The 27,377-nt window shown below is 43.1% G+C and overlaps 1 protein-coding gene across 2 annotated transcripts in view; it reads left to right on the top strand.

The window, feature by feature from the left end:
* The first annotated feature begins 14,537 nt into the window (after positions 1-14,537).
* The window catches only part of NMD3 (NMD3 ribosome export adaptor), a 29,564-nt gene continuing 16,724 nt past the window's right edge, over positions 14,538-27,377 (top strand). Inside the window, exons 1-7 of one of the 2 annotated variants that reach the window (XM_075268736.1) lie at positions 14,538-14,650; positions 16,116-16,169; positions 20,538-20,672; positions 21,694-21,790; positions 25,307-25,387; positions 25,583-25,711; positions 26,845-26,935. In XM_075268736.1, the coding sequence (XP_075124837.1) occupies positions 16,126-16,169; positions 20,538-20,672; positions 21,694-21,790; positions 25,307-25,387; positions 25,583-25,711; positions 26,845-26,935 (577 nt within the window). In that variant the 5' untranslated portion in view covers positions 14,538-14,650; positions 16,116-16,125. Of the gene's footprint in view, positions 14,669-16,115; positions 16,170-20,537; positions 20,673-21,693; positions 21,791-25,306; positions 25,388-25,582; positions 25,712-26,844; positions 26,936-27,377 lie in introns of both variants that reach the window. The other variant, XM_075268737.1, reaches the window with a different exon arrangement.

Raw genomic sequence — 27,377 nt, 5'->3', positions numbered from 1 at the left:
TTTTTAAACCAGACATTGTCCTTAAAGAGTCTTATGTCCAACTTTTATGGCTTATGACAGTTGCATATGTGAATTCTCCATTCACCTCTATAGGAGTTCCGAAAATAGGCAAGCAATGGTGTGTAATGGTGTGTAAGCTGGGTGAATCTGACAATTTCAGTTGGATCATCTGGTGATCTAATGTATGTCAGAGTTTCCCAACTGTCCAACAATGGCAAATATTAGGAAAAACAATAATAAGCCACAGGGCCGCCATCAGGAATTTTGGGGCCCCATACAGCCTACGTGTCTGGGCCCCCCCCACGCGACAAATTTAGCCCCACCCACTTTTCTGTTGACTCCGCCCATTCATTTTTCATGTGCTCCCACACAGTATAATCCTCCTACAGTCACCTGTAAATTATATACCCACCCATCTCTCCCCCAGTTTCATATACACCCTTCCTCTGCCCCCAGTTTCATGTCCCCCCTCCATCTCTGTCCCCAGTTTCATGCTGTTCTCCCCCTTTCAACTGCCCAGTTTCATGTCCCCCCATCTCTGCCCCAGTGTCATGCCGTTCCCCCCTCATCTGCCCCAGTGTCATGCCATTCTCCCCTCCTTCATCTGCCCCAGTGTCATGCCGTCCCCCCCCACTTCATCTGCCCCAGTGTCATGCCGTTCTCTCCCCACCCCCTTCATCTGCCCCAGTGTCATGCCATTCTCCCCCCCTTAATCTGCCCCAGTGTCATGCTATTCTCCCCCCCTTCATCTGCCCCAGTGTTATGCCATTACCCCCCCTTCATCTGCCCCAGTGTTATGCCATTACCCCCCCTTCATCTGCCCCAGTGTCATGCCATTCCCCCCCTTCATCTGCCCCAGTGTCATGCCATTCCCCCCCCCTTCATCCCAGTGTCATGCCATTCTCCCCCCTTCATCCCAGTGTCATGCCATTCTCCCCCCTTCATCCCAGTGTCATGCCATGCTCTCCCCACCCCCTTCATCTTCCACAGTGCCATGCCGTTCCCCCCCTCCCCTTCATTTGCCCCTCTGTTTCATGGGCCCCTTCACTTACCTCTTCCATCGCTTCGTGTCACCCGCCGCTCCGCTCTCACGCCACTGAAATAATTTAGGCGCGATGTGATGACGTCATCACATCGCGCCTACAGACGCCGAAGCCGGACAGCATCATTTAAAGAAGGAGCTGAGCTGTCACAGCTCCTGCTTTAATCACGTAAGTATTCAGCTCATCGGCGTCCGACGGACGCCGATCAGCTGAAATCGGGACCGGCAAGTGCTGGGGCGGGCAAGTGCCGGGGGCCCCAAGAGGCTCTGTGGGCCCCGGCACTTGCCCGACTATGCCCTGCGCTGACGCCGGCCCTGAATGACTGGTGCAGGCGCCAGGAGGCCGGCACACGGTGGCGGGCCAAAACTGGGCCCCCACCAGTTTTCAATTTGGCCGGGCCCCTGACGCCAGTACCAGTAATACTGGCCTATCGGCGGCCCTGATAAGCCATAAGCCTCTCCCTGGTGAAGCTCATAACTCTTGGAAATAAACTTTTGGACTTTAATACTAATATACCTTGAGCTCCGCAAATATTGAAAGAGGTTGTACAATTAAAATTATTTATCCACTATCCAGTGCTCAAACACTAGCACTGTATAAAGAGTTCCAGGGTATGTAGCAGCCATAGTTTCCTTCTTCTTCTCCTTCTTTCTGAAGCTTTACTTGTTACCCATTGCCAAGTGAAGAGAGATTAAAATGCTCAAGTTGACATAAAATGCCATCCACAACTTGTGTCCTCCATAATTCTCTAACCTAATCTTCCTCTACCTTATCACATGTAATCTCTAGAAATGAGCAAACCGATTTGTTTAGAACCACATTTGACCCGGAATATCCAAAAGTTTTGGTCTTTGTTACCCAGGAAACGCTATTACACTCTGGGATCCACTTAGACCCCTGAGTATAATAAGTGGCTCAGGGGAGGTGAAGGAAAATAAACACTTATTCTCACCTTGCCTTACCTATCCTGGGCATCCGGGAATCACTTGAAGACCTCTTCAGGCCTCCAGCTAACATCACATGTCCCAGGGTCATAGTTGAGACCTGTAATTCGGCCTCAGTGGTCACGTGGGATGTGTCGACTTCATGATGCTGGATCTTACCATTCTGACATTGACTTGCCCACTTGACTGATGAGGTTAACATAGGGCACATGGCATCAGCTGAAGGCCTGAAGGGGGTGGCAAAAGACAGCCAGATGTCCAGGAGAGGTGAGGCAAGGTGAATATAAATGTGTGTTATTTTCCCTCACCTTCTCTGGGGTTCCATTATACTTGGGACAGAGGAGACCACAGAATGTAATAATAGCACATTTGAAAGGAACCAGAGGAACACCATGGAATCAATGGTTCTCTAAAAATAAATAATAATAATAATAATATTCAGAAAATATAAAATCAGACAATAAATAGAGTTCCATAAGAACATCATACCCTTTATATGACCGCATGGAGATACTTTGTTTCAAAGAGTGGCTTCACATATACAGCAATGTTCTGATGTTCTGCTACAGACAAATCTATGTCTCTAGCATAGGGATTTAAGATGGACATTTGCATTGGACTTTACGTGGATTTCATCCACTGCATTAAAATTTGCAGCAATTCCATGACAAATCTTCATGGCACACAGATTTTGAGGTGGATATATTAGTAGCATAAATACTAAAATGCGTGAAGTCACCCTTTGAATTTGAACAAATTATTAAAAGTTCCATGAACTCTAAAATAAACTAAAGAAAAAGAACAATGGTGATTTAGGGATATGGGAGTGTGATAATTTTTCTCCTACATCATGGGTCACTTGGCCAGAGTTGCCACTTTAGTCATATCTACCAGGAACAGGGCTCTCTCAGCTGTGTTGCTTCAGGACAGGAGGCACTAAGGGGGGTAAGCATGAGGGATGACATTTTGTCTGGGCATGAGCTAACCTGCTCATAGTGTTGCAATTGTTTTTATACTTTGAAGCAAGTATGAAAGTATCATATGGTAATGGAACACCCCAAAGTGGGCGTTCTTTCATTTCAACAAGGCTGGACAGGTTTGAATTTATTCGATATAAAGATCGGGCTGTGTCAATCCTTTGTTCCTATGGAATCTGATCCTATCACCAGAGAAGGATCACACTGAAATCTAAGTTTAAAGGGGTTGTCCCATCACAAGGATCCTATCTATACTGCTTGTTAATGTGGATGTAAGACTTTTCCTAAATACACTGCTTCAGCAAAACTGCTTTGTTTCTCCACTATCTTACGTTATTCAATTAATTGTTGACACAGCCCTTGACTTATCTGCTCAAAAGTCAAGTGATGTAGCGGCCTGCTCTCAGGGGGGAGGGAGGAGGGGCTAAGTGCACGGGAGCCAGCCTGTGTTTCTAGCTATTCCTGCGTCTGCACCATGTGACCGAGCTTCCTGAACTCAGATAGGGGAGAGGAGCTGCTTTCATTTCTGAACTCATCTTCTGTTCTCCCAGTTATCAGGCTAGCTAATTCAATTGTGTTCATTATGGCAGAGACCGGCAGTCTCTGTATGTAACACAGAATAGAGTTGCTCCTGCCTGTACTTCATAGTCCAATATTGTGCATATAGTGTTGTTTGAGGACCTTTGATGACATCACAGGCCTTTCAGCAGGTTGCATATGAAACCCCACCCAACAAATGGCGCAAGAAACCAGGAAGAAAGAAGATTTTACAGCAGTGAAGACTGGTGAGTATGCGACGTGGGAATACCCCTTTAATCGACTAATACCGATATGGTTTGTGTTATATGACTTATGGAGAGGTTGATATCCTTACAATTATTGCATGGCACACTGACTATTTTGGCTTTGATTTTTGATTTTTTTAAAATCTGCACACCATACAAAAAAGATTGCTGACCCTTGTCCTAGATGGATGTCAGATTTATCAGTGTAAGGAGCAAGTGTAGTAAATATAAAGGTGCATTCACATATTGCAGAATTTGTTGCAGAAATTTCTGCAACTCTCCCATTCATCTCAATACAACATGCAGAAATCCTGCCAAAACAACCCAATTAGATGTATAGAAACTTTTCTCAGTTACAGAAATTTCTGCAACACAGTTTACTATGTCAAAAATGTTTTCTAATTCCTCAAGCAGATTTTTTTCAGCCTGCCAAAAACTCTGTGTGAACATGCCCTAAGATGGTAGACCTGATGTAGATATTGTGACTGTATTGTTTACATATATTATTCAATTCAGTTCTCAGATTAATGACATTTTTTTACATATTGTTTGCCCTTGTGACGGTTTTAATCAATTTAGTTTAACAAAAGATGTGACATCTTCTGCTGTCTTAGTTACTTTTGATGACAAGGCACTATTAGGCAAGGCTATTGTAAAATTAGTTAAAGGGGTTGTCCAGGTTAAACTTTTAAATACATTGGGGGCAGTGAAAAAAGTATAAAAAATACATACTCACCTGTCCCAGTTGCTCCATTGTCCTGGTTCATTTGCTCTCCCGAGTCTCTTTCGGCATTGTGTTGAAGCCGCTGATTGGCCTCAGCGGTCACTTGACCACTGAGGCCAATCAGAGGCTTCAGCACAACACCAGAAGACACCTTGGGAGCAGATGTCACATGAGGCGCAGGAGGACACCGGAGCAACGGGGACAGATGAGTATGGTTTTTTTTATTATTTTAAATTTTCACTGCCCCAGCTTATTTAAATTTTAAGGGGGCATTCACACAGAGTAACGTGGCGCTGATTCTGCAACAATAACTCACGGCAGAATCAGCGCTGACCAAAAGACTTCCATTGACTTCAATGGATTTTGTTTAACGTGCATAACACTTTGACATCAATGGGAGGCTTTTTAACCCATTGATTTCAATGTGTTACGAGTGTTAAACAAAACCCATTGAAGTTGTGCTGGAATCAGTACCGCATTACTCCGTGTGAATGCCCCCTAAAAGGGTTGTCCATTTTTGCCTGGACAACCCCTTTAATGAAGCAAATTTGTGGAATACTCTGTGTATATTGTATGTGTGATTGTCATTCATACCTAGGAACCCTAGATATAAGACTGATTATTATGTTTTTATGGCACTTTTTAATCTCTTCTATCAGCATAAAGAAATAAATCAGTTTTATATTTGCCACCAAGGACCTAAAGTAAGACAATGTACTAGCCATAAGCATGGTGCAATATGAATTTCATTATAACCCTGACTGCACATGGATGGATCCTTACCTTGCTTATTATTTCAGAGTAAGATTTATAGGCCATGTGGTTTTCTGTCTATAGCATAGCTATTTTTCTGGATTTTATCCCACACCCTGGCTATAAGAGAACCTTTGAACATCTGACAAGAAGGCAATGATTATTGCTGCACCTCTGATCTCGGCTTTACACTCTCACATCAAAAGTCATCACAGCTGGACAGTTCAGTACAAGCCCTATTTAAAAGAGACAAATGTAGGGAAGTCCATGTGAAGAGCCATAAGAACTCTGCTGGAAAAAACTGCTCCAAGGAAAACTTCATGAGTTACAAACAAGTGCTACTCAACATCCGCAAAACAGGTCTACTTTATCACACTCATGTCTTCCTAATCCCATAGCCCCAAACAATTATTTAACCCTTTCCCGACAGGTCTTAAGATGTATTCTACATCGGAGATCCGGAGCTAATGCTTGTGATCATAGTTCACTCTGATCGTAGGCATTCATAATCAGACCCACCCAAAATGCAAAAACTAGGCCCATACCTTTATTGGTGCATTTTGCATCTCCTACTGACACACCAACTCCTCACCTCGCCTTCCCTCTGTAGTTGTCCCTCAAGACAATGATCCTACTCATACCCTTCATTCAAACAAGGCTTGTAGTCCTATTCTTAAAGAAGACCTTTCACCACCTCCTCCATCTCCAAATCTTTGCATCCTACAATAGGCATCCTTTGATTCTGTCACAATTGGGATTGTTTCTCTAGCCTCCATCGTTCCGAGCATTCATTGCTGTTAGTTTCAGCACAGTTATGCCCTCTAGTGTCAGGTGCGTGGACCCTGTCCATCTGCTCAGATATCTGACAATAGAAAGCATAATGGTTCTGAAACTAACAGCAAAGATTGCTCTGGAATAGTAGAGGCGACTAAAAAATCCCAACTATGCTGGAATCAGTGGAGCGCCACCTATTGAAGAATGTAGAGTTGGAGGCGGTGAAAGGTCCCCTTTAAGGTTAAGACCCCATGTAGCGAAACACATAAAAGAGAAAAAAACCTGCAGAAAAAAGTAAGGCAAAAAGGCGGTATGTTTTTTTTCCCAGTATTAAACTTATAGGGAAGACGCAGCCCTGCAGCTAAAATTAACATGCTGTGATTTTCATAAATACACACATTTTTGACAGCACAGTTTTCTGTATATCACTTTCTTCACAATATGTGGATGAGATGAAATAAAATCTCATTCACTTTGTTGGTACTTTAACACAATTTTTTTTCCTGCTGCTTTTCTACAATTTTGAACATTAGCCTAAAATAACTTGTATATCTCCAAAGTCCTATTCCTTTACCATATGCTCATATGGGCAGAGCTATTTTAATGATTCTTATGACTGCTATGTTTATATTTGCCTATTGTAAGTCTTGTTTCCTAGTTCAACATTATATGGCTGCAGGGGCATAGTTATAAGGCAGTTATAGGGCACTCAACTGGAGGATTGCAGTCTTAAGGGAGCCTTCACACGGAGTTACGCTGCGCTCATTCTGATCGTAAAAACACGTTCAGAATGAGCGCGTAAAAAGCAGTTCCCATTGACTTGAATGGGAGCCAGCATATGTGCGCTCCCCATAGAAATCAATGGGAAGCTTCTTTCCCTATTGCTTTCAATGTGATACGAGCATAATACCGTATATACTCGAGTATAAGCCGACCTGAATATAAGCCGACCCCCCTAATTTTACTACAAAAAACTGGAAAATCTTATTGACTCGAGTATAAGCCTAGGGGGGAAATGTGGCAGCTACTGGAAAATTTCAGAAATTAAAATGGTCGGAGTTTTTGGGTGAAATAGGTGCTGGGTGCTGCGGAAGGGGAGGTGGTGTTTTGGTTGTCTGTCTGCCCCTTCCCTGAGCTTGAGGACTGGGTTTTTTTTCCCCCACTTGGAATTCAGCCTGGCTGAATGTAGGGTATCTGTAGTGCTCCTATTAACCCATTCCCGACGGAATAGGAGCACTGCAGATACCCTATATTCAGCCTGGCTGTAGTCAGACTGAATTCCAAGTGGTGGTGGTGGGGGTCTGCCCCTTTAAGCTCAGGGAAGGGGCAGACAGACAACCAAACCCCCCCCCCTTCCCCAGCACCTACTGCACCCCAAACCCTGACCCTCCATCAACATCAATCTAGTATTTATCTCCTATCCTATGGTTATCCATATTGTTATATACACTGCAGACACTGTATTGTTTGCACGGTGTACTCAGATTCTGCTGCAGTTGTTCCAGGGAAAGAAGGTTGTCCAGCCAGAAGGTCCAGGGGGAGTGCAGCAGGATGCTCTCACTGTCCGGCCTCTGCGACAGCTCCAGGTGATGGTTCAAGTGCAGCTGCTCGTTGCTCTCTGCCTTCAACTCCCGCCGGCCCAGACCCGCGGGGAGCGCCATCTTCCTGTGGACCCCGACAATCTTCGTCCCTTAACTGCGCAGAGTGTCAGCAGTTTTGGCGGCATGGTACGGACCCGCGCGAAGCGCCATCTTCCTGTGGACCCCGCACTGCGCAGAATCAGGATCCCCTCACTGTCCGGCTCCTGCGGCAGCTACAGGCTGGTGATTGTTCAGGTGCAGCTGCTCCTCACTCTCTGCCTTCAGCTGCCACCGGTACGGACCCGCGGGGAGCGCCATCTTCCTGTGGACTCGACGCCGAAACTGATGACTCTCTGCACAGTTAGTGACATTGCTGGCGCTCCCCGCGGGTCCGGACCGGCGGCAGCTGAAGGCGGAGAGCGAGGAGCTGCTGCAGGAGCCGGATAGTGAGGGAATCCCGCTGCACTCCCCGTGGACCTACTGGCTGGAGTGCAACCTACACCGTGCAAACAATACAGTGTCTGGAGTGTATATAACAATATCCCCCCCTGCGCTTGACTCGAGTATAAGCCGAGGGGGACTTTTTCAGCACAAAAATTGTGCTGAAAAACTCGGCTTATACTCGAGTATAAACGGTACATTGAAAGCAATAGGGTAAAAAGCCTCCCATTGATTTCAATGGGGAGCGCACATATGCCTGCTCCCATTCAAGTCAATGGGAACTGCTTTTTACGTGCTCATTCTGAACGTGTTTTTACAATCAGAATAAGCGCAGCGTAACTCCGTGTGAAGGCTCCCGAAAAGTGCAGCTATTCGGATGCCTGCCTCCCGACGCTTTCATGATTGCAGAAATCTTCATCTCCAGCCCACTATCAGCAAGCCTCGATCCCTTGCACTAGTTACAGCAGGGATCAGTAATCATCCCTGCTGCCTTCACACGTTATGCAGGCAGCAGGAACAATACACGGGAGATGTCTGCCCGCTGTTAATGTTAATTATATATGGGGGAACTAATGGGCAATTATTCTATTGGGGGTACTAAGGAGCATACTGTAAGGAGACACAATAATGGGCATTATACTGTAGAGGGCACTAATATCCCATCAATGCCCCCTACAGTATAATGCTACTTAATGCCCCCACCCACCATATAAAGCTCTTTAGTTCCCCTACCCACCATATAATGCTCCTTAGTACCCCCAGGAACCATATATAGATCCTTAGTGCCCCCACCCACAGTATAATACTCCTTAGTGCCCCCACCCACCATACAATGCTCCTTAATGTCCCCACTCACAGTATAATGCTCCTTAGTACCCTCCACAGTTTAATGCCATATTAGAAATACTGTATGTCTTCCTAATTTTTTTTGTGCATCTTGTGCGCACTAAAGAGCATTATACCATAAATACTGGATATGTTAATCTCTGACATTTACATGATGGCAGACCCTGGTCAACAGAACTTTACTAAAAGTAGTTGAGTAGTCCTGCTATAGGGGGTACAGCAGTAGCACCTCATACCTGGACCCTGAAGGAGCACCAAAGGTCCCTCTGTCACATAAAATATTTTTGTATTATAAATTACATTAGGTCCTTAAGTGCCCCATTATGTATGTTGCTTCAAGTTCCACCTCTGTATGGCTGTATAAGTAAATACAGAACAAAGTATGATCATACATGTGGTCCTGTTTGCGACGGAGATGTTGTACTGAGCCTTGAATTAGACTGGCCATACACACAGGTTAGCTGTCAGCCATAACTCAAGCTTACCTATTCATAGTTGGGCACACTCTACTTCTGTTATAGAAGTTCTGTGCCTATGAGGTTATTGTGGATACTGTAGATATAGCAGTACAATTGCTGAGGCAGCACTGTGATATTACTCTCGACTAATATATATATATATATATATATATATATATATATATATATATATATATATATATATATATATTTTTTTTTATTTATTTATTTTAGAAAATCTGGAGAGAACAGATATCCCTATAAATAGAAATCATTCTTCTTTGACAGACTCCAGAACAGAGAAAATACCTCTTTGGGATGAGTCAAAGAGATGTGTCTTAAGATAACCCATGCCTGCAGCAGCGTCCTTAAGACTACAGTAAGCGATAATACTCTGAAATATTTTTTCCAAGCTACACAAATTGCTACTGTCAATTACTGTTCTAGGGAGATTTAAGACTTGGGACATATTTCCCTTCGGGCTTCATTCCATCTGTTTATATGCCTAATAATTAATTGAAATTTGATGATCATGAAGACTGATATTGCTGCGGCAGCACCCTTCTTTAACCTCAGGTGTATATCTTACCAGGTATTTGTGTGACCTACTTCTCTCTGTTTGATGATACCTCAGGCATTTAAGGTGAGGTATACAATCCTGCCACATACAATACGCTTACCGGCTGTACAGTAATTAATTTTATTGTTTGTATAATTTCTGAATATGTGGTGTGTTATCAATCGGAGGCTTTTTTTTCAACGTGGAAAATTCCACACCAAGTTCCTCACCATTTTCCTCCGTGTGAATGAACCCTTAGGCTACGGCCGCACGGGATGATATGCAGCGCTAAAGCGCTGTGGGAAAGACTGCGGCCGGAACGCATGACTCCCATCCACTTTGCATTACTGTAAACTGCCGCGATTTTTCCCATGTAGTTTCTGGCCTTAAATAACTTTATGAACATACCCTAAGGCTAAGTCTCCACATTGCAGAACACCATGCTAAACAACGCTGTGCAAAAAAATCCAACATAAACGCATCACGTTTTTTTTTCCGCAGCATTTTTCATTGCATTTTTATGTGCGGTTTCACTTTCCTTAGTAAATCTATAGGAAAAAAGTGAGTATTTCTGCAGGTAAAATTGATATGCTGTGTTTTTAAAAAAACGCAGCTGTTCCGCAGTGTTTTTTTCTCCACAATGTGTGCATGTGATTTGTCAAAATATCATTTACTTTGCTGGTACTGTAAATTGAAAAAAAGCCTCCCATTGACTTCAATGGGTACCTTTTTCTGCTGGCTTTTTTTTCCAGCGCTGAAATTCCACACCATTTTTGTCCATGTGAATGGATCCTAAGGCTATTCTTCTCCTACCTTTAGAGGTCTTCTCTGTGCCGCTGTTTGGTAGATATTCCGGTTTCGTGTAAGCGGCCACAAGAAATGCTGCAGACATGCGAAGTCGACTCTGCGCTTATGTAACATTTTATTTATTTTTTTAATGTAGATCATGAGCCCCATACAGGGATCACATTGTACTTTTTATTTTTCCTATCAGTATGTCTTTTTAAAATGGGAAAAAATCCACACAAACACAGGGAAGAACATACAAACTACTTGCAGATGTTGTTCCTGGCGGGATTCGAACCCAGGACTCCAGCGCTGAAGTGCTAACCACTGAGCCACTGTGCTGCCCCACATATGTGACTTTTAAATTTAGAAGAAACCATCAGAAGAAGACATCGCAGAGAGGCATGCCAGAAGAAGACAGAGACCGTTGCTGGAGAATTTTCTCGCAGCACAGGGGATGCCCCCAGTGCTGTTTGAATGCAGGGGACCTCCCCCAGTTTTGCGAGAAAACTCATTTACATACCGAAGAAAACTGGGATATCTACGGAATAGCAGCGCGGAGAAGACATCTAAAGGTAGAGGAAGAATAGCCTTTCTTAAAGGGGTATTTCCAAGTCGCATACTCAGCAGTCTGCGCTGCTGTAAAATCTTCTTTCTTCCTGCTTTGTTGCGTCATTGGTGGGCGGGGTTATATATGCAAAGCCAGTGGCGAGAAGACGTCGCTTCTATGCCGCTGGCCCTGCGTGTGCGCTCCCGATGCAGCTAGGCATCGGACGCACAGCCTTCACAATGCAATACAGACCCGGCATCCGCTGTAATAGAGAGGTGGATGCCGGGGAGTGTTAGACACCGGCACAGGAGCCTGCAACATCGCTACGCTCCTGCCCAGCATGAAGCCAGCAGCGGCAGGAGCGATGCTGCTATCCCGGAGGGGGGGCGGAGGAGCAGAATAGCAGCATCGCTCCTGCCGCTGCTGGCTTCATGCAGGGCAGGAGCGCAGCGATGTCGCAGGCACCTGTGCCGGTGTCTAACACTCCCCGACATCCGCCTCTCTATTACAGCGGATGTCAGGTCTGTATTGGCGGCCCCTCCCCCCCCCCAAAGTGTAAACTACCCCCCCTCCAGGCTCGCTCCCGTGCACTTAGCCCCCTCCTCCCTCCCCCCTGAGAGCAGGCAGATACCTCACTTGACTTTTGACCAGATAAGTCAAGGGATGTGTCAACAAAGAAATGAATAAAGTAAGATAGTGGACAAACAAAGCAGTTTTGCTGAAGCAATGTATTTAGGAAAAGTCTTACATTCACATTAACAAGCAGTATAGATAGGATCCTTGTGATGGGATAACCCCTTTAAGGCTTTTCCTACGTGTTACCCTTGGTTCACATCTGTGTTCGGTATTCCGTTCGGGGAGTCCGCATGAGGACCCCCCGAACGGAATACCGAACGCAACTGCAAGTGGTGTGCAGTAAAAGCACACAGACCCCATAGATTACAATGAGGTCCGTGTACCTGCCACGCAAATCATGCGGACAGGAAAGTAGATTGTGAACTACTTTCCTGTCCACATGATCCCTGCGGAGATCTGATGACAAGCACACAGACACCATTATAGTCTATGGGGTCCGTGTGTATTCACTAGCACACCGCTTGCAGTTGCGTTCGGTATTCCGTTCGGGGGGTCCTCATGCGGACTTCCCCGGACAGAATACCAGCGCAGATATGAATGAGGCCTTAGGGTGCATGCACACTACGTAACGCCGGGCGTGTATGAGCGCCGTACACGCCGGCGTTACAGCAGGGCTGCCGAACACTTCCCATTCACTTCAATGGGAGCGCTCGTAAACGCCGCTGTTACGAGCGCTCCCATTGAAGTGAATGGGAAGTGTTCGGCAGTCTGCTGTAATGCCGGCGTGTACGGCTCTCATACACGCCCGGCGTTACTCAGTGTGCATGCACCCTTAGTCTTAAAAAATGGAATTCTAATGCTAGAATCCCTTTAATTACAAAGTCTTGGAGATGCTGATGATGCGTCTAGTGACATCACAACCCTTGGATCTTGTGAGCTGAGCCAACATTCAGCCCCCTTCTCCCCTGATCTCACATGGAATTTAATTATTTATACTTACCTAGATGCTAGAGATAAGACCCGATTCACATCTGCCTTCAGGTTTCTGTTTGGGGAGTCTACTTGGGGACCCCCGAATGGAAACATATCCGCATAAAAAAGTGGTTACCTAAGGAAACCCTCGGACCCTATAGGCCATAATAGGGTCCGTGTGGTTTCTGCTCAGTTCTCTGCAAAAATGTGGAGAGAAAAGTGCTGCTTGCATATTTCATGCAGATAGACGAACGGAATGGCCTGAACGTAGATGTGAACTGGGCCTAAGCCTGATGAGGTCTCTGTGGTCATGAGGTAATGTGTGATGCTTGCAGTTTTTTAAGCAAAGCCAGGGACAGACACCTCAGCTTCACTGCGCATGTATCCAAGGTCTGGCACATGCGCACTGAAGTTGTGATGTACTCCACTAGCTTCACTGAAGAACTGTGCAGGAGCTCCGAGTACAGCCGCAGAATGAACAGCGTTACAACATGGCTTTTTGAGACGCTAAACCCCAGGACTAGAAGGACCTGTGAGATGTTTAGTGTCCCAGATCATTTAGACATGTTCCCTTTAAGGGTAGGTTCATATGGAGAAATCTGAGGTGACCTACTCAAGAATTTCACGTAGAACCAGCTTCAGGTTTCTGGCGCTGGTTTTCATATGTGAACAGACTTCTATACAATTAGGCTAATCATGCATGTGGCCTTGCTCCACAGTTTTAGCAGTGACTCTGCCACAAAGACCACAATGTGATCAAGCAAGGTGGGAAAAGAAGCATCAGACACCGGTTCTCATTAAAAACAATGGGGTATAATAGGGCTGGTTTTGGAGAGGATGTTTACAACCTTCAGAGTCCTCCATGTCAATATACCCTGTTTTCTATGTAGACTCTGACATAGAAAGCGCGTTAGAATCATGTGGAAAGCTGTGTGAATATACCCTTAGGGCTAGTTCACATGGGGGCAAAGAAGCAGATTTTGATGGCGGAATTCACCTCAAAATCTGCCTCATTACAAAAGTGGTCTATGTAGACCGCTAGTTTTTTTTTCTGCTAGCAGTTTTTTGCCACTAGCAGAAAAAAGAAGCGCCATGACCTTTCTTCAGGCGTTTTCCGCCTGAAGAAAGCAATAGAACTGAATGGGAGGCGAAAAAACGCGCATTTTTTTCCCAGCCTATTTACTTTACGGGAGGGGAAAACCGCCTGGCGGTTTTTGAAGCCTTTTTTTCAAAAAACGCTTCCTAATTACGCATTGCGGTTCTTTCCGCAGCGCTTTTAAGAGAAAGTTCACAGAGTTTTCCTCTGCATACTTTCTCTTAACATTATATCTATGGGAAAGCCGCCGGCGTTTCCGTAGATATAATTGACATGATGCGATTTGCATAGCCGCAACTGCTTTGCACATCGCAGCGTGTCTGTATGAACCCCATCCCCCTTGCTTGCACTGTACAACACCACGATTTTTCCCGCAGCGTCTCGGTTTACGTCCCGCGGGGCCCCGGCTGTAGGACTGTGACTACTACTGATAGTAGTAAATGTATAGCCGCTGTTAGTTTACTACTTATGGACGCTACAACTACTACTGTGGGAGTGGCTGCTACTTGTATGGCCGCTGTTACCTACACTACTGACTATGAGTGTGCCATTACACAATGTAGTCCGTTCACAGACAGTACACATCTCTATGACAATTACCAACACTACAACTCCCAGAGTACACACGTTCTGCGAACAGGCAGCTGCACAGCCATCCCGGAGAAGGCCCCTTGGCTGGTGACGTCATGCGGAAGTCCCTCTCCTGCCACATGGTGCTGAGCCCCGAGACGAGGGTCCGTGCGCTGTGAGTGAAGGCGGCTCGTGTGCAGTTTATGAGGAAGGAAGGTGAGAGCAGCGGCCGGGGTCAGTATATACATGTCCTAGGCAGGTCGGGCGCTGTGAGCTCACACTGAGTACAGGTGTCCGGGGAATATTATGGCCTACTGGTACAGCACATGGGCACATAGGGGAGGCTTCCTGCACCAGCTACCTCTGCTCTACCCCTTTAATATCAATGTGATCGGTTGAGATTCATTCTGGTTCCCTTTAGTCTTTTAACTGGTGTTTCACAAACAAGTGTGAACATGGCCTAATGATATCAGTGTGAACAGTGTCTTATGATTTACACAGAATTCTGACTGATTTTACCTTGTCTAGAGTTGGCCGTGTACACACAGATATCTCATCAGGATACTGTCAGTTCTCATCTTCCAGATTATGATTGTCTCAAAATAAACTGAGTACTTTAAAATAAGTTCAGCCCTGTAGCTAGGGGTGGGTTATAATAAGGGTGAAAGGGGTTGGTAGCCTGATGCTTCAAGGGGGCAAATATTTGCCCCATTACAATTTAACGCAATGATCAACTTGCGGGACATTATGCAGTGTCTGTTGTTCTAATCTGTCGTAGGATCAGAACAATGGACTAAAAAGCTGACAGACTAGAGGATGCATCCATCAACCATTCCATATAATAGTAAAAACAATACGGAAGCTCACTTTGTCATGTTTGTTCTTTTAGCAGAAGAGTAAGTTCTGCATTTAGGAATTACGTTTTGTTTGAAACAATAGGATAGCAGAAAGCCTCTACAGTGAATGGTGAAGGATGCAGGCAGAGGTTGCCCGCCACATCTTTACTGCAGGTCATACAGCTTATGAAAGGTGCCATCTGATATTAGGGGTTACCAGGGCTGAGTGCTGTGATCAACACTAAGCAATAGCACTTGGTGGATCAGTGCACCCCTTTGGAGGCCATCAGCACTTTTTTGTTATAAGTGACCCTTAGGTTAGTTATTAAAGGCACAGAATAGCGCTAGGCAAATAATTGCAAAATAACCAAAATCAAAACTCAGTTCAATTAATCGATATGATCTAGCTCAGATCAATTATCTGCCATCAATTATGGGCCATCCAGTCTCACACTGCCTCTGGCTAAATGCTATGTTACTAACTGTACACTATCTGGTCAGGATTGCTGAAATGTGGATAACCAAAATTCAGTGGCAGGGTATATAAACAGGGAGTGCGGCATGTAAAAGGGGAGTGACCTAAAATAATTGTATAATAATTGTAATCAAGGCAAAATGTTTAATTGTGATTTTGACTTAGGTCATAATCGTTTAGCCCTAGCACAGAAACATTCTGTGATTTCTGAGTTACTGTTGTTGTGCAATAAATAGGTAAACTGCTTGAGGAATTTATCCTTCTAGTTGGAAACCCTTCCAAGAAAAGCTGAACTGTGTATGAAGTAATGGTGTCTGATCGGTTTGATATTTGCAGAATCGCCCATTGATGATCATTTCTTCTCTTCCAGATTGATCAGAATGGAGTACATGAAAGGACCAGCCACAAGCAGCCAAGGGAACATGTAAGTAGTTATTCTGGAATGAATGAGCTATATAAAGCCTAATAGGCCATAAATACCGGATTGGTGGGGTGTGAGCGCAACAGCCGCTCCTTTCACAGATAGTTTGTTTGGGGGTATGCTCAGTCCCAGTACTATATACAGCTCAGAGCCGGAAGCAGTTGGCTCTGCGCCTTGTATAGTACAAGAAGAAGTAGAACAGTGCTCCGGTTCTTGGTCTGCTTCTAAATTTAGTTTTTATTGTAAACTCATTAAGATAAGAAAGATAATTCTTTAAAGAGGTCCTTTCCTGGTTTGGGCACAGGCAGTTCCATATACTGCTGGAAAGCCGATAGTGCACTGAATTCAGCACACTGTCGGCTTTCCTGATCTTTGCCCCGGGTGAAGAGCTAGCGGTCCCGGTACGGTAGCTCTTTACAGTCAGAAGGGCGTTTCTGACACTCTGTCAGGAACGTCCTTCTGTACAAGCAGCGCCTATCGCACTGTACAGTGTGAGTGGGGAGGAACACCCCCTCCCTCTGATCACAGTGCTTGTCCATAGACGAGTATTATCAGGAGGGGAGGGGGCTTTCCTCCCTGCTCTCACAGTACAGCGCTATTGGCGCTGCTGTGAAGAAGGCCGTTCCTGACAGACTGTGAGAAAGAGACTCCCCAGCCATCTAATCCACCACTCCGAAGAGGATGGCTAATGCTACCATAGAGTTGAAAAAGACACTAAGAAGAGCCTGCAGGTATGTCGTATTTTAGTACATATTCTGATTAGTGTACATATTCAGACGTAAATGCCAAATACAACATCTCAAATTAACACCCTTAGTTAGGCGGAAGTTATCTATAGTGGGAGATCAGTGTTTGAGTGAAGATCCTGCTATGAATAGTGCCAATGCACAGGGGTACTGTGGAGATAATCCTTTAATACTCCAACACTGATCACTCACTTTGAATCTACAACTTTTGCCTGGCGAAAGGTGTTTTAAACGTTGCTTTGAAATTTGGCAATTGCACTTGAATATGTAGATTAAGCAGAACATGTACTGAAATACTACACCCAGAACCAGTGTGCAATTCTACTTCTCCCTCTTCGATAATACTTGATATTGGGAAGATGGTTGAAGCCATTGTGAACATGTACCGTGTTAAATGACCCCAGGATCATTCAGTCTCCTCGCTTTTGTTCACAGGTAGTTATCTGTGCGATCGGGGCTGGCTGACTATAGTAAAGTCTGCCACCATATCACAGATAACTAGTGCTGAATACAGGAGAGGAGGTGGAGTGACCCAGCGGCTGGTTGCTGGTTCTGATCCTGTGACACATTTAGAAATTGATCGCAGCGACACACTTGGAAATAGTTGGGGCAGGGTCATGTCTACTAGAGATGAGCGAGTAGTATTTGAAACGGCAGTTTTGAATAGCATGCACCCATAGCAATGAATGGAGCCAGCCGGCACGCAGATGGTGCCAGCATCCTGCTGCTTAACCCCCTGCGTGCCGGCTGTGTCCATTCATTCCTGTGGTTGCGTGCTATTCGAAACTGCAGTTTCGAATAGTACTTGCTCATCTCTAATGTCTACCATCCCCTCTTCTTTTTACAACAGTCTGAACATCTGAGAAGTGAGAAACCAATTACTGGAGTTTTGGCAGAGGAATATATATATATTTTTTCTAATGTAGATTGTGAGCCCCATATAGGGATCACAACGTACATTTTTTTCCCTATCAGTATGTCTTTGTAGAATGGGAGGAAATCCATGCAAACAGAGGGAGAACATACAAACTCCTTGCAGATGTGGTTCCTAGTGGGATTTGAACTCAGGACTCCAGTGCTGCAAGGCAGCAGTGCTAACCACTGAGCCACCGTGTTGCCCCTTGGCAGAGGAATATTGTCTCATTCGTGTCTGATGTAGGATTCTAGCAGCTCAGTAGTCTTGGGATTTCTTTGCTGGATTTTATGCGTCATAATGCACCAACTGATTCTATTTTGAAAGCTGTGGACCGCAGGCAGGCCATTTCAGCAGGCCAGTTCAGCACCTGCACTCTTCTGCTCTAAAGTGATGCTGTTATGATGATGTATTATGTGGTTTAGCGTTGTCATGCTGAAATGTGTAAGGCCTTCCCTAAAAGAGACGTCTGGATGTTGTTCTAAAATGTCTATATATGCTATGTGGTCAGCATTGATAATGCCTTTCAAGATGTGTAAGCTCTCCAAGCCATAGGCAGTAGTGCAGCCCTATACCATCAGAGATGCAGGCCTTTGGACTGTGCACTGAAAACAAGTTGGATGATTGCTCTCTTCTTGAGTCCGCGGGACATGACGTCTGTGGTTTCCATAAACAGTTTCACATTTGATTTATCTGACCACACAACAGTTTTCCATTTTGCCAGAGTCCATCTTAAATGGGCTTTGGCCCCGGTGTTTCTGGATTGTGTTCGCGATGATTCCTGAGCTCCTGCAGTGTTACCGATTCATGCCTGTTGCAGTGCTGTCTGAGGGCACGTAGATCATAAGCATCCAATGTTGGCACATGAATTTCTCCACATTCTCTGAATCTCTTAATGATACTATGTACTGTAGATGGCGGGATTTTCGAAATCTTTGCAATTTTACATTGAGGCACGTTTTTCTGAAATTGTCCTACAATTTTTAGATGCAATTTTTCACCTATTGGCGAACCTCTGATTATCTTTGAGATGAGTTGCTGCCATCTATTTCAATATTAGTCAATTTTTTCAGATGACTTGATTCTTGTTTTCTTGTATTTCTTTTTTGTGTTTGTTTTCTTGCCTGCATCTCATCTTTTTTTTTTTTTAAACTGGCTTGAGAACTGGGTAATATCAATCCTGTTGTCACAGACGTGTGTGACTACGCAGTGTGATACTGTTGGCACCTTTTGGACTACAAAGAAACACACCCCAGAAACTGGCAACACTCAGCTGTCAATTTACTTGTAAATCTCTAGGAGAAATAAAAGAGGGACAGTACAACATAGATGTGCAAGAAAATATGTTCCAGAATTGTTATGTCACAGTAAATACACATATTTACAAGAACAGACATGACAGGAGAGGCAGCAGGTCTAGTACAGTACAACACAGACGTGCTATAAAAGATGCTCCATAATAGTTATAACACAGGAAATTATAATTATTTATTTATATAGCACCATTAATTCCTTTGTGCTGTACATTATTATATTAATCCTATGGTGCTGTACGTTTCAGGGTACACAAAATATAGCACAGTGGGATAGAGGGCCCTGCCCATAAGGGCTTACAATCTATAAGGGAAGAGAGATAGAGACAGTAGGTGAGGCTGGAGGCTGTTCAAATAATGGTATGGTGACAATAGTGTTATTGGAGGCTGTAGCACTTGGATGGGTGAGTCTTCAGGGTTTTCTTGAGATTGTGAGGGTCAGTCTTTTGTGTCGTGATAGTGAGTTCTATAGTATGGAGGACTTACGGGAGAAGTCTTGGAGACAGTTGTGTTAAGAGTGGAGTAGGAGGTCTTGGAAGGATTAGAGGTTATGTGTTGGCAGGTAGCTGAAGATTAGATGAAGATATATGGAGGGGACAGGTTGTGGATGCCTTTGTATGTCTGCGTTGATATTTTGAACTCTTTTCGCTGGACAACGGGTAACCAGTGAAGGGATTGGTACAGGTGTATTAAGCGAGTGGCACAGTTTAGGGGGGACTGGAGGAGAAGTACAATTAATAACTAGAGCTGACATTTCAGCAGAGGTGTCAGGTCCCCATTGAAATGGTTTTCCCATCTCTCCCTCTCTCAGCAGCTTTGCCTGCCATCTCTTCTTCTCACTTCCTGTTTGTTTGATGAACAGGACACTATGAAGTATCATAATATAGACTTTGCCTTTACCGTGAGAGATTATATATTATGGTTATCTAATATAAATTCAGATAAAAAAAACATGCACAGTAAATATATATTACGTTACATGATCACTTATCATACTTCTACAGAGAATGGACTCAGTGTTATCTATGAGTTTACATAGAGAGATAACACTCAGCTTTATCAGCAAATTGCAATTAGCTGAACTGATTGTTCTGACACAGAGCTGTAGATAACAGTGAGAGCACTCAGCCTCCTCAGAGAGCAGTGACTGACATCATCCATCCTTATCACAAACGCTGTGCTAAAGCAATGTATTTAGGAAAACTCTTGATTTACATAAGCTAGCAGTATAGATAGGTTCCTTGAGATAGGAATACCTCTTTAAGGCCTTATTCACACAGTGTCCCTGGGCTATTTTCACAGCATTACAAAATAGCAAAAATGTGTGGTGCATTTACCTTTGATTCCTCTTTCTTCTTGCTCTTTCATCAAATTCATGTGTTTTTTTTTTTCTCTACAGCCTTTGTTGCCAATGTGGTGTTCCGATCCCCCCAAACCCTGCAAATATGTGTGTGGCCTGTTTACGCACACAAGTTGACATCAGTGAGGGGATACCCAAACAGGTTTCCGTACATTTCTGCAAACAGTGTGAACGGTAGGTCTCATACACGGCATCTTCTAGCAAACTAATTTACTATTACTCTGTGACCGTGATTACAACAGGGGGAGTGCACAAGGTCCCATGTATGAGAGTGGATTAGTTGTGTTCATACATGGCCACCATTCCATTCACTTCAGTGGAAAGATATGAGTGAAGCAGTAGGTGCAACTACATAACTGCTTCATTCACAAGGAACACTAAAGGGAACTTGTGGTCCTTAATCTTCTGATGGTTAGGGGAGTAAGTGTCTACAAACTCCTTTAACACATACATCTTATGTTAAGAATTCCCATGCATTTCAAGCATCTTATTGATGTTTTACAAGCCATGTTAAAAATGCTATACCTAGCGCATGCTGTGTTTGAGAAAAATTCTACTGACCCCTAAAGAGCAAAAAAAACCTCCTGTGTATACACAAAACCTCTGTGTGCCTAATCTTATCAGTAATTTCTTATGCAGTTTAAAGTAACATGTAGCAATGTTTTTGAATTTAAAAAAAAATTGCATAAAACAATGGGAAATAGTGTTATATTGTTATTATTATGCGTGATATCAGTCTAAAAGGAAGTCTTTTCACCCATCAATATAGTTTACTAATGAAGAAACATACAAACCCCAGAAAATTAAAGTTCAAACTTAAAGGGGTTTTTCAACCCCCAAATAATTTTTCATACTGGATAGGTCATCAGTATGTGATCTTTAGAGGTCTGTATGGTGCCCGTACAGATCAGCTGTTGTAGTAGCCTCTGGGTATAGCGGTAAATAGGGTATTTGTGGGGAATTGCAGCGCCGCTCCTATTACTTGAATAGTAGTGGTGCTGCACACGCTTCCCATCCTTTGGCAGCTTCTGTGAATAGATTGTAAGTATGAAAAATCAGTTTGGGGCTGAAAACCCCTTTAAGATTTACCCCGGCCCAATCAGCATGAAGCAATATTTATTTAGTTGGTTGTATTCACTTGTAATAAGGAGAATGTCACTGACTGGTATGCTACAATCCTGTTCTCTTTTATTAGCTATCTACAACCTCCAGGAACATGGATCCAATGTGCTTTGGAGTCAAGAGAGCTGCTCACTTTGTGTCTGAAAAAACTGAAGGCTTCGTTGAGCAAGGTGAGACTGGAGGAGCATGAGTATGTTTCTGATGTGCAATTCTGTAGCAGTTTTTACTGGCCACAACCACTAAAGGAAATCTCTAGTAGTGAAAAAGTTTCATGCGTTCTGGATTTGGTGTTTAATATTTGTCAGAAAATTTTCCTTTATGGATTTATGTTCATTGCTCTGGTGCTGGCTATTGGTTTGTCAGGGTATGGTCACATACGTCTGATGTTCTGGGGCCACCCTGGTTGGGAATTCTGGATGCACTGCATCTATGTACCCTCTGGTGATCCATATGCTGAAATGTTACACTGGGAAATAACGCTGGTCACATGTCAACTAACAGATGTGGTTGTGTTGATTCTCGTTGTATTGTGACAAGTTGCGAAGCCTATTTTACACTGTAGTAAAGCACTTGTCCTGCTCTGCAGTGTAACAGGAATGACAAAGGCCTAGATTTATTTCATGGTGAGTGCCAAGAAATACGGTCTCTGTGACCCTCTTAATTTTTGTCCCGCTGTGACACTTGTGAACTGATCTTATAGCAACAGTGAGTTATGATACTGTTATCTTCAGAGTGACTTTGGCTTCACTTGTCTTGCACTCACATGATAATGTGAGTGCAGGACAGTAGAACCCTGGCAGAAATCAGTTTGCTGTAAATTTGGTTTGCAAAAACCATGGTTGGGTCGTGAAATATTGCTGACTCACAGATTGTATTTCTTGACCTGAATATGTCCATGTGAAATGGTCTTGCAACAGAGATGTCAGGAGAGATGACAGATTTTCTTTCTCATCATAATCTCTATACCACAAAATGGAATAATATCCTTTGCTCCAATAAGGCTTGATTTAATTTCCCAGATACAAACAATGGGGCCATTTTCATAGGAACATGGGCATGGGAGAAAAACCACATAAAAGGGGAGAAAATACAAACTCCATACAGATTTTATCTTTGGCAGAACTGAACTGAAGACCTCGGTACAGTAGAGTAAAAGTGCTAACCACTGAGCCATTATTCTACGCTCTTGTAATAATCCACAATAGGCCTCAGATTATTTCATATATGTAACAAGAGACAATTGTCTCAAGTCCAAAACAGTTTACAACCTCAAGGGGGAGATTTACTAATACTTATAAAAAAAATTTAGGCAGGCAGAAGATGCGCCAAATGTATTACACTAGGTTCACACTATCGTTGCTTCCCTTTTGTTTGGGTTCGTCGGAGGACACAGAGTCGACAGACCCCATTGACTATAATGGGATCTGTTGGATGTTCGTTGTTATAAAACTGATACCGGCCGGGGAAATAGTCCTCCATGACTTTTGATGAACACTGCAACAAAGTCTCCAACAGTGACTCAGCCGCAGATGTGAACGTCGCCTAACAGTGATTCATTTAGGGTGATACATTTGGCATGTCTTTCTAGAATTATGACATGTTTGTCTAGCTATAAATGATCTTTTAGTTGACTTACCTAAAGCTAATGTTTTGTAGCAAACTTTTAGTGAGATGTCTAGCTGGACACAGCAAATGTCTAAAACATAATAGATTTGGTAAAAGATTTATGCACAAATTGTGCCAGTATTCTGGCCCCTGTAGCTTATAAGATCTCCCCCAAGTACTTTTATGAATGTGTTAGAAAAAAAAAATATATTATTGTGTCCTTGGGATAGTCCACAGCAACTTCATCAACAATGAGCTCTGATCAGTCTAGAACTAGTTAAAACATGGAAATTGTAGATTGGTTGTAGAGGCCTGAAATGTGGGGGGAGGGAGAGCAGACCTAGAAAGTGCAGCCGTCATACTACTAGCATCATCCTGGTGATAAGCCTAACCGTCTTAGCAGTGGCTTCTATTTTTGCACGGCATGGAACTAAATCCAGTTAGCAACCTTTAATGTTTATGTTGGTGGAGGTGGAGTATTTCTGTTGGGCATATCACTTCCCCCCAGTAAACATACAAACAGACTGAGACCAAGTGTAATCATTCTTGTATCTTGTCCAGATTTCAGGGTAGAACATTCTCCATATATCTAACTTGTCATTATGTATTCCACAAATGTAGAATGGAAATTTGGTCTTTTGGTGGAGTGATGGCCTTTCTCTTGTATCTTGGGCATCTGGTTTTGTTAGAAGGATATATAATCATTAATACCGTATATTCTCGAGCAGAAGCCGAAATTTTCAGCCCAGTTTTTGTGCTGAAATATCCCCCCTCGGCTTATACTCGAGTCAGCAAAAAAAAAAAAAACAATAATATTTTTTTTTTTTTTTTTAGGAGGGGAGTTTATGACCAGCCACAATATTAATGTATAGAATCTCCCATAAAATAGTGCAAAAAAAAAAAAAGATTTTTTTTTTAAAAAAAAATTAGATTTAAAAAAATAAAAGTTCTAAATCACTTCTTTCCCTAGAATACATACAGAAGTAGAAAATGACTGTAAAACACATACACATTAGGTATCCCTGTGTCTGAAAGTGCCCGGTCTACTGAATATAGGGTTTCTGCAGTACTCCTGTTCCGTCAGGAAGGAGTTAATAGAAGCACTGCAGATACCCTATATTCAGCCAAAAACTCCGACCATTTTAATTTTTGAAATTTTCCAGTAGCTGCTACATTTCCCCCTTCGGCTTATACTCGAATCAATAAGTTTTCCCAGTTTATTGTGGTAAAATTAGGGGCCTCGGCTTATATTCGGGCGGCTTATACTCGAGTATATACGGTATGTGGATATTTGTAAAGATAATTCAACAATTTGGCTCACATCTGTGCTGGAGTCACTGTTGGAAAATGACCAGAAATTGACATGGACGGCTTTTTCTCTCCAGCTTTTCTGAGTATGAAAACAGAGAACACCCGATGGATCCCATTATAATCAACAGTGAGCAATAGAGAACCCGGCGCAGATGTGAACCTGGCCTAACTCTGTTTGAAAAATATTCACTTGTGACTTGCACAAATAAAACCTGAATTATTTAAAAAAAAAATCTTCCTTCATCCATCTATAGTTCTGTACACATTATTAAAAGGCCATCCACAGGCACCTACAGGCAACTTTGTGTCAAAACATATTGTAAAGAAATGTAAAATATAAAAAAATCATGTTTATTGCTAAGTCCTATCCTACTGTCTGAAATAGGTCTTCTCCTAAAAGATGTCAAAGATCAGACATGTCACTTGTGTCAATGTCTACATGCACATATCTCCATGTATTCACCCGAACTAAAGGAATGAAAAAAAAATATGCATTCCAGGTATTGTAAACAGAGGTGGTATATTATCTGTTACTGGTTAGAGGGCTGAAATATGGAAAAAAGTTTCTATATTTGCTCCTCACCTGAGGTCACTGGAGGTTGTTCAGGGTGAGAGATGACAGACCATCTACGATATTTTTGATGTCACTTGTATCTTCTCCTTCCCTTACAATAACAGAACCAGAAAGTGAAACTTTTTTTATGCTGCATCCCAGATAATGGTGTTTTTGCCTTACAATACTGATTTTTGTTGTTATGACCCTTATCTAGGTGCGTCTTATTGATGCGGGCTTCATTTGGACAGAACCTCATTCAAAGAGGCTAAAAGTGAAATTAACAATACAGAAAGAGGTAGGTAACATTGTTGTAGTGCGAATGTGAGCCTGGAGTGGAACATGTGATGTCTCTGTTGTCAGTATAGCTCCAGATTCTTGGAAGTGGCGGCAGCCGTTCCAAGTATTCTTCAGTATGGCATCTGTAATAAGAGAAGTGTCGCATATCTGCATGCTGTTTAATAGACAACTCACTCTATTTATTTTCCAACAGGTGATGAATGGCGCAATCCTTCAGCAAGTCTTTGTAGTGGACTATGTGGTGATGTCACAGATGTGCGATGATTGTCATAGAGTCGAAGCAAAAGATTTCTGGAAAGCTGTGGTCCAGGTCCGCCAGAAGGTAACAACCTCACCTATTCTAAAAACACAGCAACACATGTATACATGTATCAGAGCTGGTGTAACCAAAAAGTGGAGTATTAACTTGTAAGGCAGCTTTCATTTTACAAATGACTTCTGGAACATGAGAGGCAGATTCCAGTTGTTTGCTAAAGGGCAACTTTTCCACTCTTTGTTCGCAAAAGCTTTAATATATTCACCGTAATGTTTGCACATACAGCTTTATGCTCATTGGGATGTGACTTGTACCTGTGCTGTAAATGCAGCTTTACTGTGGTTGTGCGAGCCCATTTTACAACTGTCTACCACATCTTATAAGATTTATGTTAAAGGAGTCAGTTATAAAAGTTGTATATTTTAACTAATATCTCTTGCATTCAAGTAAATGAGGATTTTCAGATCTTTTATATTGTCTACCTATGTTTAGGATAGGTTGACCATATCTAATTGGAGGTGTTCTGTCCCCTAGAACCCCCAGCGATCAGCTAATTGAGTCTACATTCAGTATATGAAATAGCAGAGCTGTGTTTACCTTGCGGTGGCCTGGCATGTGGTAATGCAGCTCTCTCCCATTCGCTTTAAAGATATTGCCCAACGTATTTTGGCTGTAGCACTCACCTGTCACAAACAGCCAGTGGCCTGTGAAAGGAAGACCACATCTGTCACCGCTGGAAACTGAGGACCCTGCAGGGATGAGCAACGTTTTTTGTTCACGGCTTCTTCATCAGTACAACCCCTTTAATCGGAGAGTGTTGCAGTACTATTTTATGTGATTGCACAGTAGACGGGGATGTGCTATTTCTGGTTCTGCTTTGGCCCTTCAACCAACTAAAACAGACGTGTGTGAAGTGGTGACACATCCACCATAAATATGTTTCTACAACTTTTCACATTGGTATTGTTTTTTATCCTCCTCATGTGTCACAAGTTCCAGCTAAACTTAAGTCATTATGGTTGTATTCTATATTGTAAAGTCAGATGTAAAATCCAAGAGTTCTAGGGAGTACAGTCTTGTTATCATCGCATTGTGTCAAAATGAGGGCCTTCACAATTGCTGATATACTGGGGAATATGAAAGCTGAATAACTCTTTTTATCTACTACAGCTGTATCTGAAAATTATGTTTTTCCTCAGGTCCTTCATAAGAAGACATTCTACTACTTGGAACAGATTATTCTGAAACACAGACTTCACCAAAACACTCTACGTGTTAAAGAAATCCATGGTAAGGGATACTTATATTATCAAAGTGTCAACCTCTCCGCCAGAGGGCCAGCTGTACTCTGAAGAGGGAATGATAAAAGGCACTTGTGGGCTAAAGCTGCTCTTTCTAGCAAGTAGGGGGATGACATTTTCTGCTACATCTTAGATATGAAATCGGATTTGCTGAAGTATTTTCAGTGATGATGTGCTGGGGAGAGACAGTAAATTCTTCAACTTTTCCCTTTGCAATTTATTGGACTGTACTGTGTATTTAGGCAGCTCTTTAGCTTTTTGTGTTCAGCTGGTGGTTTATATTGCTGGTTCACAACCCACTGTTGTCACTTGTGGTTAACATACCTTTAACCCTTCTGGACTCATATAAGGATGGCTATCCGAGTCCTGAAATGTGTAATTCACATAAACAAAAAAATATTACCTCTCTGTTTGCTCTCCAGCCAAACTCT

The sequence above is a fragment of the Leptodactylus fuscus genome, chromosome 3, assembly GCF_031893055.1.
Source record: "Leptodactylus fuscus isolate aLepFus1 chromosome 3, aLepFus1.hap2, whole genome shotgun sequence".
Lineage (NCBI taxonomy): Eukaryota > Metazoa > Chordata > Amphibia > Anura > Leptodactylidae > Leptodactylus > Leptodactylus fuscus.
This window is presented reverse-complemented; position numbering and strand designations above follow the sequence as displayed.